Source organism: Drosophila biarmipes, chromosome 2R, assembly GCF_025231255.1.
Source record: "Drosophila biarmipes strain raj3 chromosome 2R, RU_DBia_V1.1, whole genome shotgun sequence".
Taxonomy (NCBI): domain Eukaryota; kingdom Metazoa; phylum Arthropoda; class Insecta; order Diptera; family Drosophilidae; genus Drosophila; species Drosophila biarmipes.
The window spans coordinates 19,802,631-19,815,835 of NC_066615.1; the positions used below are offsets into that span (position 1 = coordinate 19,802,631).

Genomic DNA, 13,205 nt, shown 5'->3' on the forward strand with positions numbered 1-13,205 from the left:
TTTTTGCCTCGATTTTATTTTTTAGGCGAAAAAAGGCCTTTTGTACGTACGCCCACTGGCATAATAATAATAATCATGTCACTCGAAACAGGACACACAAGCAGCCTTGAACACAGGAAAACACCCACAGAGAGAGAAATATTCCATCACATTGTTCTTGAATTAAGAACATTTGTTCTTGAAAACCATGTTGGCAAATTTTGAGTTTAATGTTCTAAATACCATAACAAAATGGTGAAAATATAATATTAAATTGAGTTTATTCAACAACTTATTGATAAAAAATATATTATAACATATATATATACATTTTATAAAAAAAAACCAATCCAATACAATGGTATTGACCATTTAATACTAGAATAACAAAGTTTAACAAGATATAGTTTTGATATTACCCATTTTCTCGCTGTGCATCGACCCCATTTAACCCTCAAAAAAAGTTCTAGCTCCAAAAAAGCGCTCAAAAAGCGTGGAAATTTGATTGTTGTTGCCGGCTGCGGCTGTGGCTGCTGTGGCATGATGAAGTGTCATGAAATTTAATCAATTTATTTGAAACGTGAGCGGATTCCCCGGCACTTTGCCTGCGTTCTCGCTGCCGTTGTTGTTGTGGGGCAATAAATAACATCAGCGTCGTCTGTCGGTCGCTCAACTAAAAATTGTAACAGAGCAAAAGTGCCAAAGTAAATAACAAACAATGAAAATGCAATAACAACAGGGCCCTGTTAGAAGGGAAACAAAGGCGAAGGGAGCAGCAAGAAAGTGCGGAGAAATATCGCAAATAAAGTTTCATAGCAAGCGGGAATAACCGCACGCCACACACAGATACTCCGGCACACATAGATACTCACAGATCCACGAGGGCCCACCGCACACATACACGCATTGCTTCTTTGGGCCAAAACATTTTTGAAGCGAAACTGGGCAAAATGAAAGGGAAATAAAAGTCTACATTTCGGCAACGAAGTTCGGATGAGCTTGCATGGTGGACATTACTAAGCTGGATTTTTTGGGGATTTCCATGGCGCAACATTGTAAAATTTCCCATAGTCAGCGTGCTTCGAGATATCTTAGTTTTATTACATGCATTTCTAAGCTCACAAATTAGAAATCTAAAAGGGAAGCATAATTAAAAATAAATAATGAGTGATAATTTCACATTTTTGTTGATTTAGGTTTTTGGAAAAATATAAGAATTATAATTAATTTTATTAATCCTACATATTTTTTTCCAAAACATTTCAAGCTATAAAAGCTAAGTATATAAGTATTTTATTTTATTCATTAAGACTAACGTTAGTTAAACTAATACTTCTAGTTCAGTGTTTATAAAGCGTTTTTGTATCTATTCATCATCTATTTGTTCTTAAAACCTATCAAAATATATATCGTCTATAAAAAATAAGTTAATTAATTTTTTGTCATAACATGAAATAAGATAATTCATTTTTGATCATAACATAAACTTAAATATTGTGGCTAAAAATTATTTGTAATTTTATATTTTCACATGGCCAATAATACCTTTCAATTAAATTAAATATTTTACTAAGCCCAAACAAAAAACTGGGAAACCCTTTTTAAAATGAATGCAGATCAGGTGTTTTTAAACGATGACTTTAGCAGGAAAAGCCCAAAACAAGAGGATATTCTGCACGATTTTCTGGGTAAGGCATACGGAAAAGCCAACACCTTCCGCCTCCTTGGGAAAATCCCTTGCAAACTCCTCCGCCAAGCACGTACGCAGACCGAAGGAGCCTTCTTGTGCCCCCCTGAAAAACACCCATTTGTCAGGGCCCCATCCAGGGTTTATAGAACCATTGTGGCTCCTCTTCGGAGAACGTTTTGTGCCATTATTGTTGGCATAACTCCGCAACGCAGGGCCCAGAGGAGGGGCATAGAGAACGTTTATAAATTTATTGTTTTCCACGACGCGTGTACTCAAGTGTTGCTGCGTGTTTTTGGCAACAAATTTGTTCAGCAACCATGGCGGTGAAGTGAGGGAAATTAGGGCGGCAAAGCCCATTCAACTCGTTGCGGTGACGCATTTTATCATAATTACATTAACACGCTCTCGCCTGCACGCCGCCCCTTCGTTTTTCCCGCTCATAAATTCAAAACAGATCCCCCAAAGTAGGCAAAGCAGAAAAATCTTTAAAGCCAACTTCATGCCATAACTTTGGCCAACTGTGAAATAATGGAAAAAATAAACATAAATAAATGTACTGCAGCAGAGGAGCAATAACAACTCTGCTGTGCGTGTTTTCCTATTTGTTACTGCTGTTGGTGGAAAAGCGCACACATGACATATTATTTCAGCAATGCGAGTGTATGAGACACTGCAGTTTTACTACCAGTGCTAGTGCAACTGATGTGGAAGGACTCAGTAAAACAATAAGAATATTGAACTGGGTAGTACCTAAAAAAAAAAGACGTAAAGAATATTAATTAAATGCAAGGTGGATAGTTACAAACACACAATTTTTATAAAATGTATAGATCAGACAGGAGAACATTGTTTTAGACAAAGATTGGATTTATTTTTTTTTTATTTTTAGGCTAAAAAGAAATTGAAAATCACCTAAAACATATGTTAGATTATATTTATATTTAAGACAAAATATTAAAAATCGTATATTTCCCTTTAAAAATTATATAAACCAATTATTTTCATTTATCAAAAACATTATTGATATTAATCTTTTGATATCATATGATATTCTGATATTTTGATAATTTATCAGATAATATACTGAACAAGAAACAGTTCCCTAAGAAAAATATTACTTATAGCGAAATCAATATTTTGATATGATATGGTATTTTAATCATAATTTTAATGTGTATTTATTTTGTTAGGGATTTTTTTTAACAATCCCTAGAAATAATGTTCACTAGATGTCAGGATAGTTTGTCTGCTACCCCAAGCCAAGCAATGTTTCTGCCATTTCGGCTTACGAAATCCATTTCGCGCCATATGCGCATTTAGCACAGAGCGAACCGCAAAACCCAGAGGCCGAGAGGCAAGTCAAGCCAAGTGAAAGGGCCAACACACACAGGCGCACACATAGGCATAATTAAAAACATTTTTGCAGCCTGCGTGGAGAGGGGACCATATTTAGGCCAAACTTTCTGCAATCCTGGCCCAAAACATCTGGACCACACACTCACACACCCACTCTCCACTTCATCATGACTCATTACAAAATGAAATTAAAATTAAATGTTTTTTATTTCATTAACGCTGTGCCATCCGTATGTGGAATAATAATCGCAAAATTAAATGCGGAATATGTGGGAATTCCGGGGGTCGAGTGGGCGAATTGTTTGGTGGTTTTGGTGGTTTCCCGGACTTCTCTGCTGCACTGCGTCCCCTTTTTGGCGCCACTCAATTGAATGCAATTGAATTATAATTCGTTTGGAGAGCCCAGAATCTTGCCCTTTTTTTATTTTTTCGAATAAATGCCGAAAGTTGAGAACCAAAAGATTTTTGTGGCAACCAGTTTGTGGGAATGTATGGGAATGTTAATTAAGTTCGAGTTTTCTGTTTTTCAAAAGAATAACAAAATGTTGTAGTTAAGTAGCCTGCTTAAAAGGTTGGTCCTTAAAAAAAGAAATAAAATAGAGAATTCTTAAAAACATAACATTAAAGAATGGTTAAATCAAAGTTTTTAGAATTTCATTTTGAAACTACATTATGTTAATTACTGTCAGTATATTTATCCTTTGTAACCATATTTGTAAAATATTTATTTAACAAAATGTTATATTTAAAAAAAATATATATATATTTATAATATTAACTACCTTAGACTGGGAATATCTTAAACTCAAAACAAATCTCTAAACAGAAAATCAGTTTTTCAAAAGGAAACACTTCCGCTGAGAATAATTTCAGCCCTACCTCCTAAACTCCCACATTATGTGGGCGATGAACGACCATCCATCGTTTTCGGTTAAATAAATTTGAGGGATTTTTCGATTTCCTTTTCTCGCTATCTATTTATCGCCAAATCATTTTGTGTAGTTAATTTGACGCAGCTCGCTTGCCAGCCGGGAACATTGAACATAAAAATTATTTATGGTCATCAAGTCAGCTTTACTGTTTTATTGACTTTTATTTGGCACACAAGCACGCACACTCGACTGACCTTAGGACCCGGGCAAAATGAATATCTGCATAAGTCACTCGGCGAGACGAGGAAAGACTACCAGAATCCAACAAAAAAAAGAGGGAAAATGCCAAGTAATGTCACTTAGTGGATGTCGGAGGAACGCTGAAACGCTGAATTTCGAGACAATTTAGGAACAGTTTTTAAATTGCTCGCGGCTGTCGCAAATCTGAAACGAGATGGACGCGGAATTCCAGTGCGATAACCTCCACGAACCGGGTTCGTTGATAATGAGCTTCTCAAGGAGGCGGAGGCGGTGGCCATGGTCGGGCGGGTCAGATGGGGCTCGTGGCGGTACGGCGGATAGTATTTCACACGTTCGGGGGGCCACCAACATCCCTCTTTTGGCCGGTTCGGCACGTGCCGTCAATAAAGCTGAAAATCGCATAAACTGTTTGAGCCGCTTACACGTCATAAGTAGAGAGTACTTGGGCGAGTGCTGGGGGCCTCTCTTCCCCAGATAAGGTTGCGCGGTAACCCGCCACGAACCGCCCCGAACCACCCCTCCACAACACTCGTCTGGTTATTGGCATCTTTAAGGGCCGGAAACCAGGAATTCCTCGGCCATAATCAATTCCACTCGTCGGCTTAGATTTAGTGCTTGTGCTTTGGAGCATTTATATCTATGGAGTGCATTTTATAGTTTCCTTACTCATTGATTCAGGGGCGCAAAAACATTTGATATCCTACAAACAGAAGTTCAAGTGCTTTACATATTTTTGCAAATGAATATACAATTTTAAAGTTTTAAATACGGTTTCTGTTCTCTGTAGTAAGAAATTAAAAATGGAAATTAAACGAAAACTAATTGAATCATACCGAGTGATGGAAATAAATTGATAAATAATGAAATAAATGCATCTTTTAAACGAGCAGATTGCATTATCGGCATGCAATGATTGGTGTGCCACTGAAAGAAAAACAGGGGCTGATGAGCAATTTAAGAAAATAAGTCTGTAGCGAAAACTTCGATTTTGCTCCCCACAGCACTCAGGTGCATCTGGCAATTTCCTTGCTTTTGATTAGATTTTGGGAAAGCCGAAAATTTCCCCAAGGCCGCAGCCAAGATCGATTTGTAATTTTGTTGAAAATTAATTAAGTTTAAAGCTCGCATCGTGCTGAAAGCTAATTTGAGCCCGCAGCAAAGGCCAAGTAATTCGAATCGCAATGAAATAAAACCGAATGCGAACCGCAACGAATTGATTTGAGCGATTTGCGGATTGTAGTGGTCGATGGGGGGAGCGGTTGAGAAGGGGCAGCAAAAAATGTTTGCCTGTAAAATGCAATTGCAATTTGGCCTGACCAACTACGCATGCTGTGGAACAACATCCCATAGCCAACCGACATCTAAATCCACGTCCAGGGCCAAATCCCCAACCAAATGAAACTTCAAAGCCAACTAAACCAGCCAAAAACCAGAAGCCAACATCCCTCAGAGCAATAGAACGGACATGTGCAGCGCTGAATTACAAAACATCCGAAGTTCAGGACGGATATCCAGATACATATATACGGACTCGGATATACATAGATGTTAGCTGCGAGTCAATCGGAAGAGCTTTCCAAAAAACAACAGCAAGCCCGTCTGCAGCCCGTTCTGAAAAAGTAATAATAAATAATTGCCCAAAGAGAGGAGTGAGCCGGCATCGAGCGTCCTCGTTTCACTGCTAATTGGAGGAAACCAAATTATGAGCACAACTTGCCGGGGCCCTTCAAGGTGAATTGCTTTGCCGGCAGGGTGAAGTTTTCCCTCTAATTGCGGAAAGTCACTCATAAAAAGCCCCATCAAGTTTCTGTTAAGCGGCAAGCAATTGTCACAAAAAGCCAGCCAAGTTATAGATAGCGAGTGGGTATGCGCCCTCTCACATATGTCTGTGTGCCCTTCCAAACCATACTCCACCATGCCATATATGTGCGCCGAGCATATGAAGTTCGCACACCATCAATGGCGGTATGAAAGGTTAATAAAACCAAGTTAAGAACGTGCGAAACGAAGGCGTTGGCACCTGGCAAAAGGTTTCACTGGGTATTTTTTATGGTTTGTGTGGAAAAAACTTTACTTTTTCGGGGGAGCTGGCAAGTTGATTTCGTCCTCCGGGGATTTCCCAAGAAATTGAAGCTGAATTCTTTAGTCAATCTCGGGTGCGATAGAAATTGTTCTCTTCTTTGCTTATTAGGAACTCTACTTGATGTTTCAGTAGTTGGTGATGGTATTATGTGAATAAAATAAGAAAAACTGAAGTTTTTTTATTGTTTCTATATTTTTAAGCCGTGCAATAAAAATGCACGCAGTTTTATGATTTATTTTCTGAATAAACGTTCCAATTTCTAAATCAAACTTAAAAAATATTCTCTCTTTTATAGGTTATCTGTAATCTATAATTAATCTGTATTGCACCTAAAAGTGAAGTTTACTCAACGCTGAATAAATTTCAATAATCATCTTTTATGCTTTCTACTCTATTAAAAAGTTTTCCCAAATTTGGTATCAGCCAATCTTCTCTCGCATTTGAATGAGCTGTCAAGAGCTCTGCAGACTTTATCGATTAGTCAGCTCAATCAGCGCCAATGATTGATAATGGTCAAGTTAATTCTCTTGCCTCGTCGATGATCTCATTGGAACCTGCTTCGGCATTGATTGTATCCCCGAATCTCAGACAATTTCTCGCCGGTAAAAGCCAGAAACCAAAGCCCCAAAGAAGAATGTCAAACGCAGACTCCCAACCGCAGATTAACTCTGACCCCAGAAGCACACACACTTTCCCTCTCTGCCACACCCCCTTTCGCTTATTTTCCCCCCGCCCCCGACGCTTATGTTTTTTCCCCACTTTTCCCACAATTCACACTCGAAGCACGAGCGAGAGTGTCCTGCAATTAAACGGGGAAAAGAAAACTTTTCCAACAGTTTCCCAGGGAAGCGAAGCCGCAAAAGGACGTCCAGGCAACTGGGTATGTAAATGTGGGAGGTGGGAGTGGTTTTCCGAGTGGTTCGGGGGTGGTGGGAGGCCCTGGGATATGTGGCTAATTTGGTAAGGCTTCTTTCCGTCTGCTCGCCTCGACAATATTGATACACAACAAGTAAATATCGATGTTATAGGTTTGGTATTATTAAACAATTATTATATTTTAAATGCGGTGAAAATTTTAAAATACCCATCCCTTTAAGTACATGATTACAATATTAACAAGCAAAACGGAGAGCAAACACCGCTATAAATATTTTATGATTTCCTTTTATTAAACAATTATTATATCATGTTGATCCAACATCGGCCAAAAAATAGCTTATATGAACAATTCGAGCTCATAAGATAGATGAGCATAACAGAGAGTAATTGTGGTCAATAAAACCGATTCTTTTTGAAGACTAAAATTGTCAATAACACATGAATTTCAATGAAATTTAAACAAATTCCGTTTATAAATGTTTTTCTCAGTGCTGTTTGCACAGCATAATTGTAAAGTGGCCTGGTACGTGTCGTTCCTTTCGCTTTTAATTGTATGTGTAAGGCGAAGTGAGGGGTGGGGCACACTCCCATATTCGTACACCCACACACCCTTTTTTTCCGCCACCCCCTCTGGAGAGTGCGTAGTTGTGTGTGTGTTGTTAACAACTTTAACATCACTTTGGCGTACCCTCGAACGTATTCATCCGACTTTCCTATGTCTGTTGTTTGTTGATGCTGGTGATGTTGTTCCAGTCGATGCTAAGGCAAAAACTCAAACCCCGTTTAAATACCAATAAAAATAAACTGAACACTTAATTTTTTCAAAAGAAATATACTTTTTTATTACCCTGTTAGGCTGATTATCTTAAAATAGTTGAATAATTTTCAAGTGCTTTATGGCTTCTACCGTCACTTTTGCATAACTAATAGGCAATTATAATTTTATATTTATATTCATTCAAATGATTAAAAAATTAAAATACTTTAGAATCAAACACTTTATGGCCTTACAGCGAATATTTGGGATAGTACGAATATAAGATGCCATGCCCATTGGCTGAAGGAACTCGTTAGGAGTTAGTTAACACCCACTTGAAAACATTGGCATGTATGTCATCCTTAAAGTCCCTTTTGGTCCTTTCTACACATACTTGTACAATATTAATTGCCCGAGTGTTAATTGCTGTCGACCAGCACTTAACTTAATGAAAACCTGTCCTGCAGGAATTTCCATAGATATATTTGAAGTTCTTTTGCGCTATCGAAGCCTTGTGGGGGCGAAAATCAATTTTAAATTAGGGCACAATGAGCTCATGTCTCCACGTGGATATCAGGTGATATCGAGGGTCTCAACCTTAGACCACCACCGCCCAAATTCACCCCCAAACACGTGTCAAAGGTCAGGTGAATGTGGGCTTCCTACACTGAGCAATTTTTAATTTTTTCATATCTTATTAAAGATATATCTTATAGGTATCATACCAAAGGTTAGAACATAATAAAAAAGAACTAATAAAAAACCTATAATTCACATATAAGAGATATATCATTGTTGTACAATCTTTTTTCAAAGTATTCAAGGGTACTTAGGATTTTGGGTAGATACTTTTTATTATTTTGAGCAAGCTTAAAATTAAGTTTTTAGAGTATTTATCAGATATTTTTCAAGTAATAACCAAGTAATAACCAAATTTCCAGCTGGAGAATTTTCAGTTTAATGGCCATTTCTGAGCCGTGCCCCCATGCCTGCCATTGAATCGAGTTACATGTCAAAGGAAGCGTCCTCCCAGTCCTGCTGGTTGCCCCATGACGTTGCCTTTGTTGTTGTGGGCGGCAGAAGCGAGTAAACAACAATAAAGCGGCGACAAACAAAAGAGTAGCAACAGCAAAAAGCAGAACCCAGGACACCAAGGGGACAAGGCCCACAAACAGGAGCAACTAGCAACTTGGAATATGGAAGGACATGACGAATGACGCGTTGCTAGACAATTTTTCAATTTGAATGGCCCCCCAACAAACGAAAAAAGAAATGGAATTGGGGGCCTGAAACTCGAATAGTGAAACGTTTCGGATTTCGATTGGGTTTTCGCTTTTGCTCCTCTGGTTTTTTGTATTTTTTTTTTTTTCTGGGAGGCCAGAGGATTGGCATCGATAGATGCAACCTGCAATTTGCCGCCTGACTAAGCCAGACGACGGGTTCAAATGGGGGTTATTCCAATCGGTGTGGAATTTAAGACTGGTGTGTATTGTTCTTCTCCTGACTGCACTCTGGTTTTTAGAAAATTTAGCCATTTTGCTGTATTTTTTAGGGAAATTAAGTCGTCATCTTGGGCATATATTAAATCACTTTAAAATTCGAGTGACTCTTCGCTTATGAATTCTCTTTGATAATATGAGAGTAACTTTTAAGCAAATGACTTTTCCCATACCACTCACTCTAAAGCTTTAACCCGCTTTTACCCTTACGTTGACTGTGTATTTAAAGGATTATTCTTCTGACCTCATTACTTTGCTGGATAACAAGCAATGGTTTTAATAATCTTTTAAAGTACTTATTTTAAAAATACAATTTTTTAGCATTTGTTTTAACCTTGCATTTATCCCTATTTTTAGACAGAACGAACATAAAACAGATTTATTTATCGGATTCCATTCATATTCAAATTTCTATTCTCAGATGAAAAAATACCTATTGAATAATTCCCTTGAATATTTGCATATATTTTTCTATATATCGTATCTCCAAATCCAAAAGATTCTCAGGGTATTTCTGAAGTATTTCATCAAACTTTCGAAGGAAACACACGTTTTCTAATAAGCACTGTATGTATAAATGCTCTCAGATCATGTACGTGATTATAGTTCTATTCATTCGTCTCATTATCCTCCGTTCCCATTTGCCCCACTTATAAGAACCCGAAAAGTATGATCTTTGTGGACTCACCGCTTGCCCTTGAAGGCCAGCAGATACTTCTTGTTGGCGGGGAAGTTGTTGGACTGCACGGAGCCCGTGGCGCCGGCCCTCAGCGGGAACTGCTTGTGGAAGAGCGGGATGCTGACGTCGAAGCCGGGCCGCAGCTGCAGCACTCCCATGCTGGCCTTGGCCAGGATGGCCTCCCCCGCATCGAAGCCCAGAGAGTTCTCCGCGTAATCCGGCCACGTTCCCGAGTACAGATTAAAGATAATGTGGTTCCTGCCATTGTTCCAGTGCGGCAATCTGGCCAACCTGGAGGGCACATTCCGCACATAGTCCTCGGACAGCGAGTCCCGGTCCAGGGTGTCGATGCCGAGCACAAAAAGGCAGGCGGCCGAGGGATCAGTGGTGTGATATCGCGATTCCTGGATGGCAGTGAGTATCTTCTGGTAGTTGGCCGAGGTGGGCGGGGCAGCGCCGAGGGAGTTCAGGGGTTCCGGTGGATAGATGTAGACCAAAAAGCGATCGTAGCAGCGCGTAAAGTCGAAGCAGGTCTCCATGCGGCAGTCGGGTTTACGGGGCAGCGCCTGCGGCTGGGGCTGCCTTGGGCTATCCGCCGAACCCTTGGTTAGGTTGCGTGGCAGCAGCCGCAGCTCCTGCAGATCCGGGGAGCCCAGGAAGCTGGGCAGCTGCTCGTGGGGTTGGACCCCGCCGTCTTTGGCCGACTCGTGCTGGGCTCTACGGGGTCGCAGGGGCGAGACTTTCAGGCGATAGCCCCCGAAGTAGGCGTAGGCCAAGAAAGCGCAGGACACAAAGACCAGAATGTAACGCTTCTTGGCCTGCATTCTGTGGGTTTGGTGAGTCCGAAAACTTTAGGTCCTCAATTATTTTGGTTAATATTTGTATTTGTTTTGTTTTTAACTCTTATGTTTTTTTTCTTTTGGGAGGCTGAGTGTGTGTGCTTGCGGTACTGTGTGTGTGAGTGGGAGAGCGTGCGTGTGTGTGTGTGTGTGCGAGAGGCGGGCAGCAGCAGCAACAACAACAACAACAACACAAATTTACACTAGTTGTCGCGCATTCTCGATTTTGTTTGTTTATTCGGCCGCTGGCTTCGTTTCTTTGAAAATGCCAGATAACATGGCCAGCATTTGTTGTTATTCGTTACACACACACCTTGCGGCGACAAAAACACATGTACGCACAACTAGATTCACATTATTTCTCGTTCATAATCTTTTTATGATTTCTCATTTCCTGGCGCGTTTAACGATACGCGGGAGCGGGGGCGGGGGGCGGCAGGGTTCGATCCTCGCTGTGTGCGAGGAAATGCATCGCGCACACACATGCAGCTCAGTTTTTCACTTCATTTTCATTGAGTTTCCGCATTTGTTTTGTGCTCTTAAACAACCGAAACATTAAACAAACACACACAAAACATTTTTAGCTGCTGAAAATCAGACGGCGGTCGCGAGTTGAGCAACACTGGCCGCGCGGCATTTTGCAGCACAGTTTGAGAGAGCGCGCGCGAGAGAGCGGGCGGCAGGGTTGCCAGCTCGTGGCAAGAGCGTTATTGTTTGAATTAAGAACAATACTTAATTATTATTTTTTTATCACTGTTCTTGCTGTTTTACTTGTTGTTTACTAAACTATGTTTCTCGTTTTCTGTTACTTGCTGTTTTAGATAGCCTTAGTTCATATTATTATCAGTTTTCCCCGTTTTGCCTCCTTTGATAACAGCCAAGGTGCACAAAAATGCTCGGAAAAAGCGCGTCTTAACGTTTTGATTGCTCGGCGTGTACTGGCCAACTTATCACGCTGACAAGGACTCCGCTGGAATTTGCAAATTTATTGGAAAGCCTGCACCTGCGCAGTTTGGCGCGCTTGGATTTATTTTCAGCCAAAGGGTGGCAACGCTGCAGTAACCGCTGTTGAATTCAAATTTTAAATGATTTCTTCTATGATAAATCTGCAAAGGGGGGTGATTATTGTGGGTTGGAAAATAAATCCCGAGGGCGTAATATGTTTACGAAAAGTAATTACCACTACAATAACTGCTGCTAACAACTGGCCGCCCGGGTGCATCATAATAATAATTGTTTGGTTCGAAATTAATTACACATTCGGCAACCCACACATCACGTTTCACGCATTGTACATTTGCCAAATGTCACCCAAAGGTATTTAAGTTATGCCTTTATTAATTATTCGCAAAACTAATTACACAGGCAATTAGGCGATTCCGAGGACAAAACAACAAAGAACTTTAGATTAATTTTCATGAAATTTTAATCGTCGGATAATCCTGAATTTGAATCTATAAACAAATTTTAAGTAACACAACAAGAAATTAATAAATATTATTATAAAAAAAGTAAGGAAATATTTATGAATTTTGTACGAAACATTGTTTTCTACTTTTGCACTGCCTTAAAAAATTAATTTGAATGAGAACTATAACGGTTTTAAGTGTATTTAATTATTAAATTGAGTTGACAACCAACTTAAACATAGATGTGCACAAAAAGCAGCTGAAAAACATGAATACGAATAATTCAAAAACAAAATATGAAAATAAATAAACTGTTTTGCGGAGTGGACATTTTCGCATCCGCATCCTTGCGTCCGGTTTTGCTCTTTTTTGGCCAAGCGCGCAATTTCCCGTTACAAACGCGTTTAGGCTGGAATTTCAATTATGCACAGGAATGCCGCTCGACCGCCCCTTCCTCCTTGCCACGCCCCCTGCCACGCTTCTTCTTCCTGTGCACTTCCTGCGCTTTGGCCGCAATTATGATGCGCCCCTTAGATAGAAAAGTCGCCCAAATCTGAAAAATGCCAGACATCTGTGAGTACTGAGCTGAAAAACTCCTTTAAAACTCTCTAATTAGTTAACTCACCTCGCTTGTTTTCTTGTAAGCTACTCAACGCATCTGCCAGGAGCTAATGGACAAAGAAAACTATGAAAATGGAAATCAATTTATTTATGTTAAGACATTTTTTCCTTTGAAAGAAGCTCAAGCTAACTTGGCAATTTAATTTTTGCAGTCCAATATAAAATGTAGAAATTACAGTTTTTAGATACGGTAAAGCCTACTTCAAAATTTGTTATAACATTTTTAACATTTTAAGGGAGTTTCAAAAAATATATGCAAAGCAATTATCCTTTTAAACAAG

At 39.6% G+C, this 13,205-nt stretch overlaps 1 protein-coding gene across 1 annotated transcript in view; it reads right to left on the bottom strand.

Annotated features, from left to right (window-relative positions):
• LOC108022517 (exostosin-1) overlaps positions 1–11,720 on the bottom strand; it is a 70,956-nt gene extending 59,236 nt beyond the window's left edge. Inside the window, exon 1 of the mRNA XM_017091486.3 lies at positions 10,065–11,720. Within this exon, the coding sequence (XP_016946975.1) occupies positions 10,065–10,879 (815 nt within the window). The 5' untranslated portion in view covers positions 10,880–11,720. The remainder of the gene's footprint in view (positions 1–10,064) is intronic.
• Between the last annotated feature and the right edge of the window lie 1,485 nt (positions 11,721–13,205).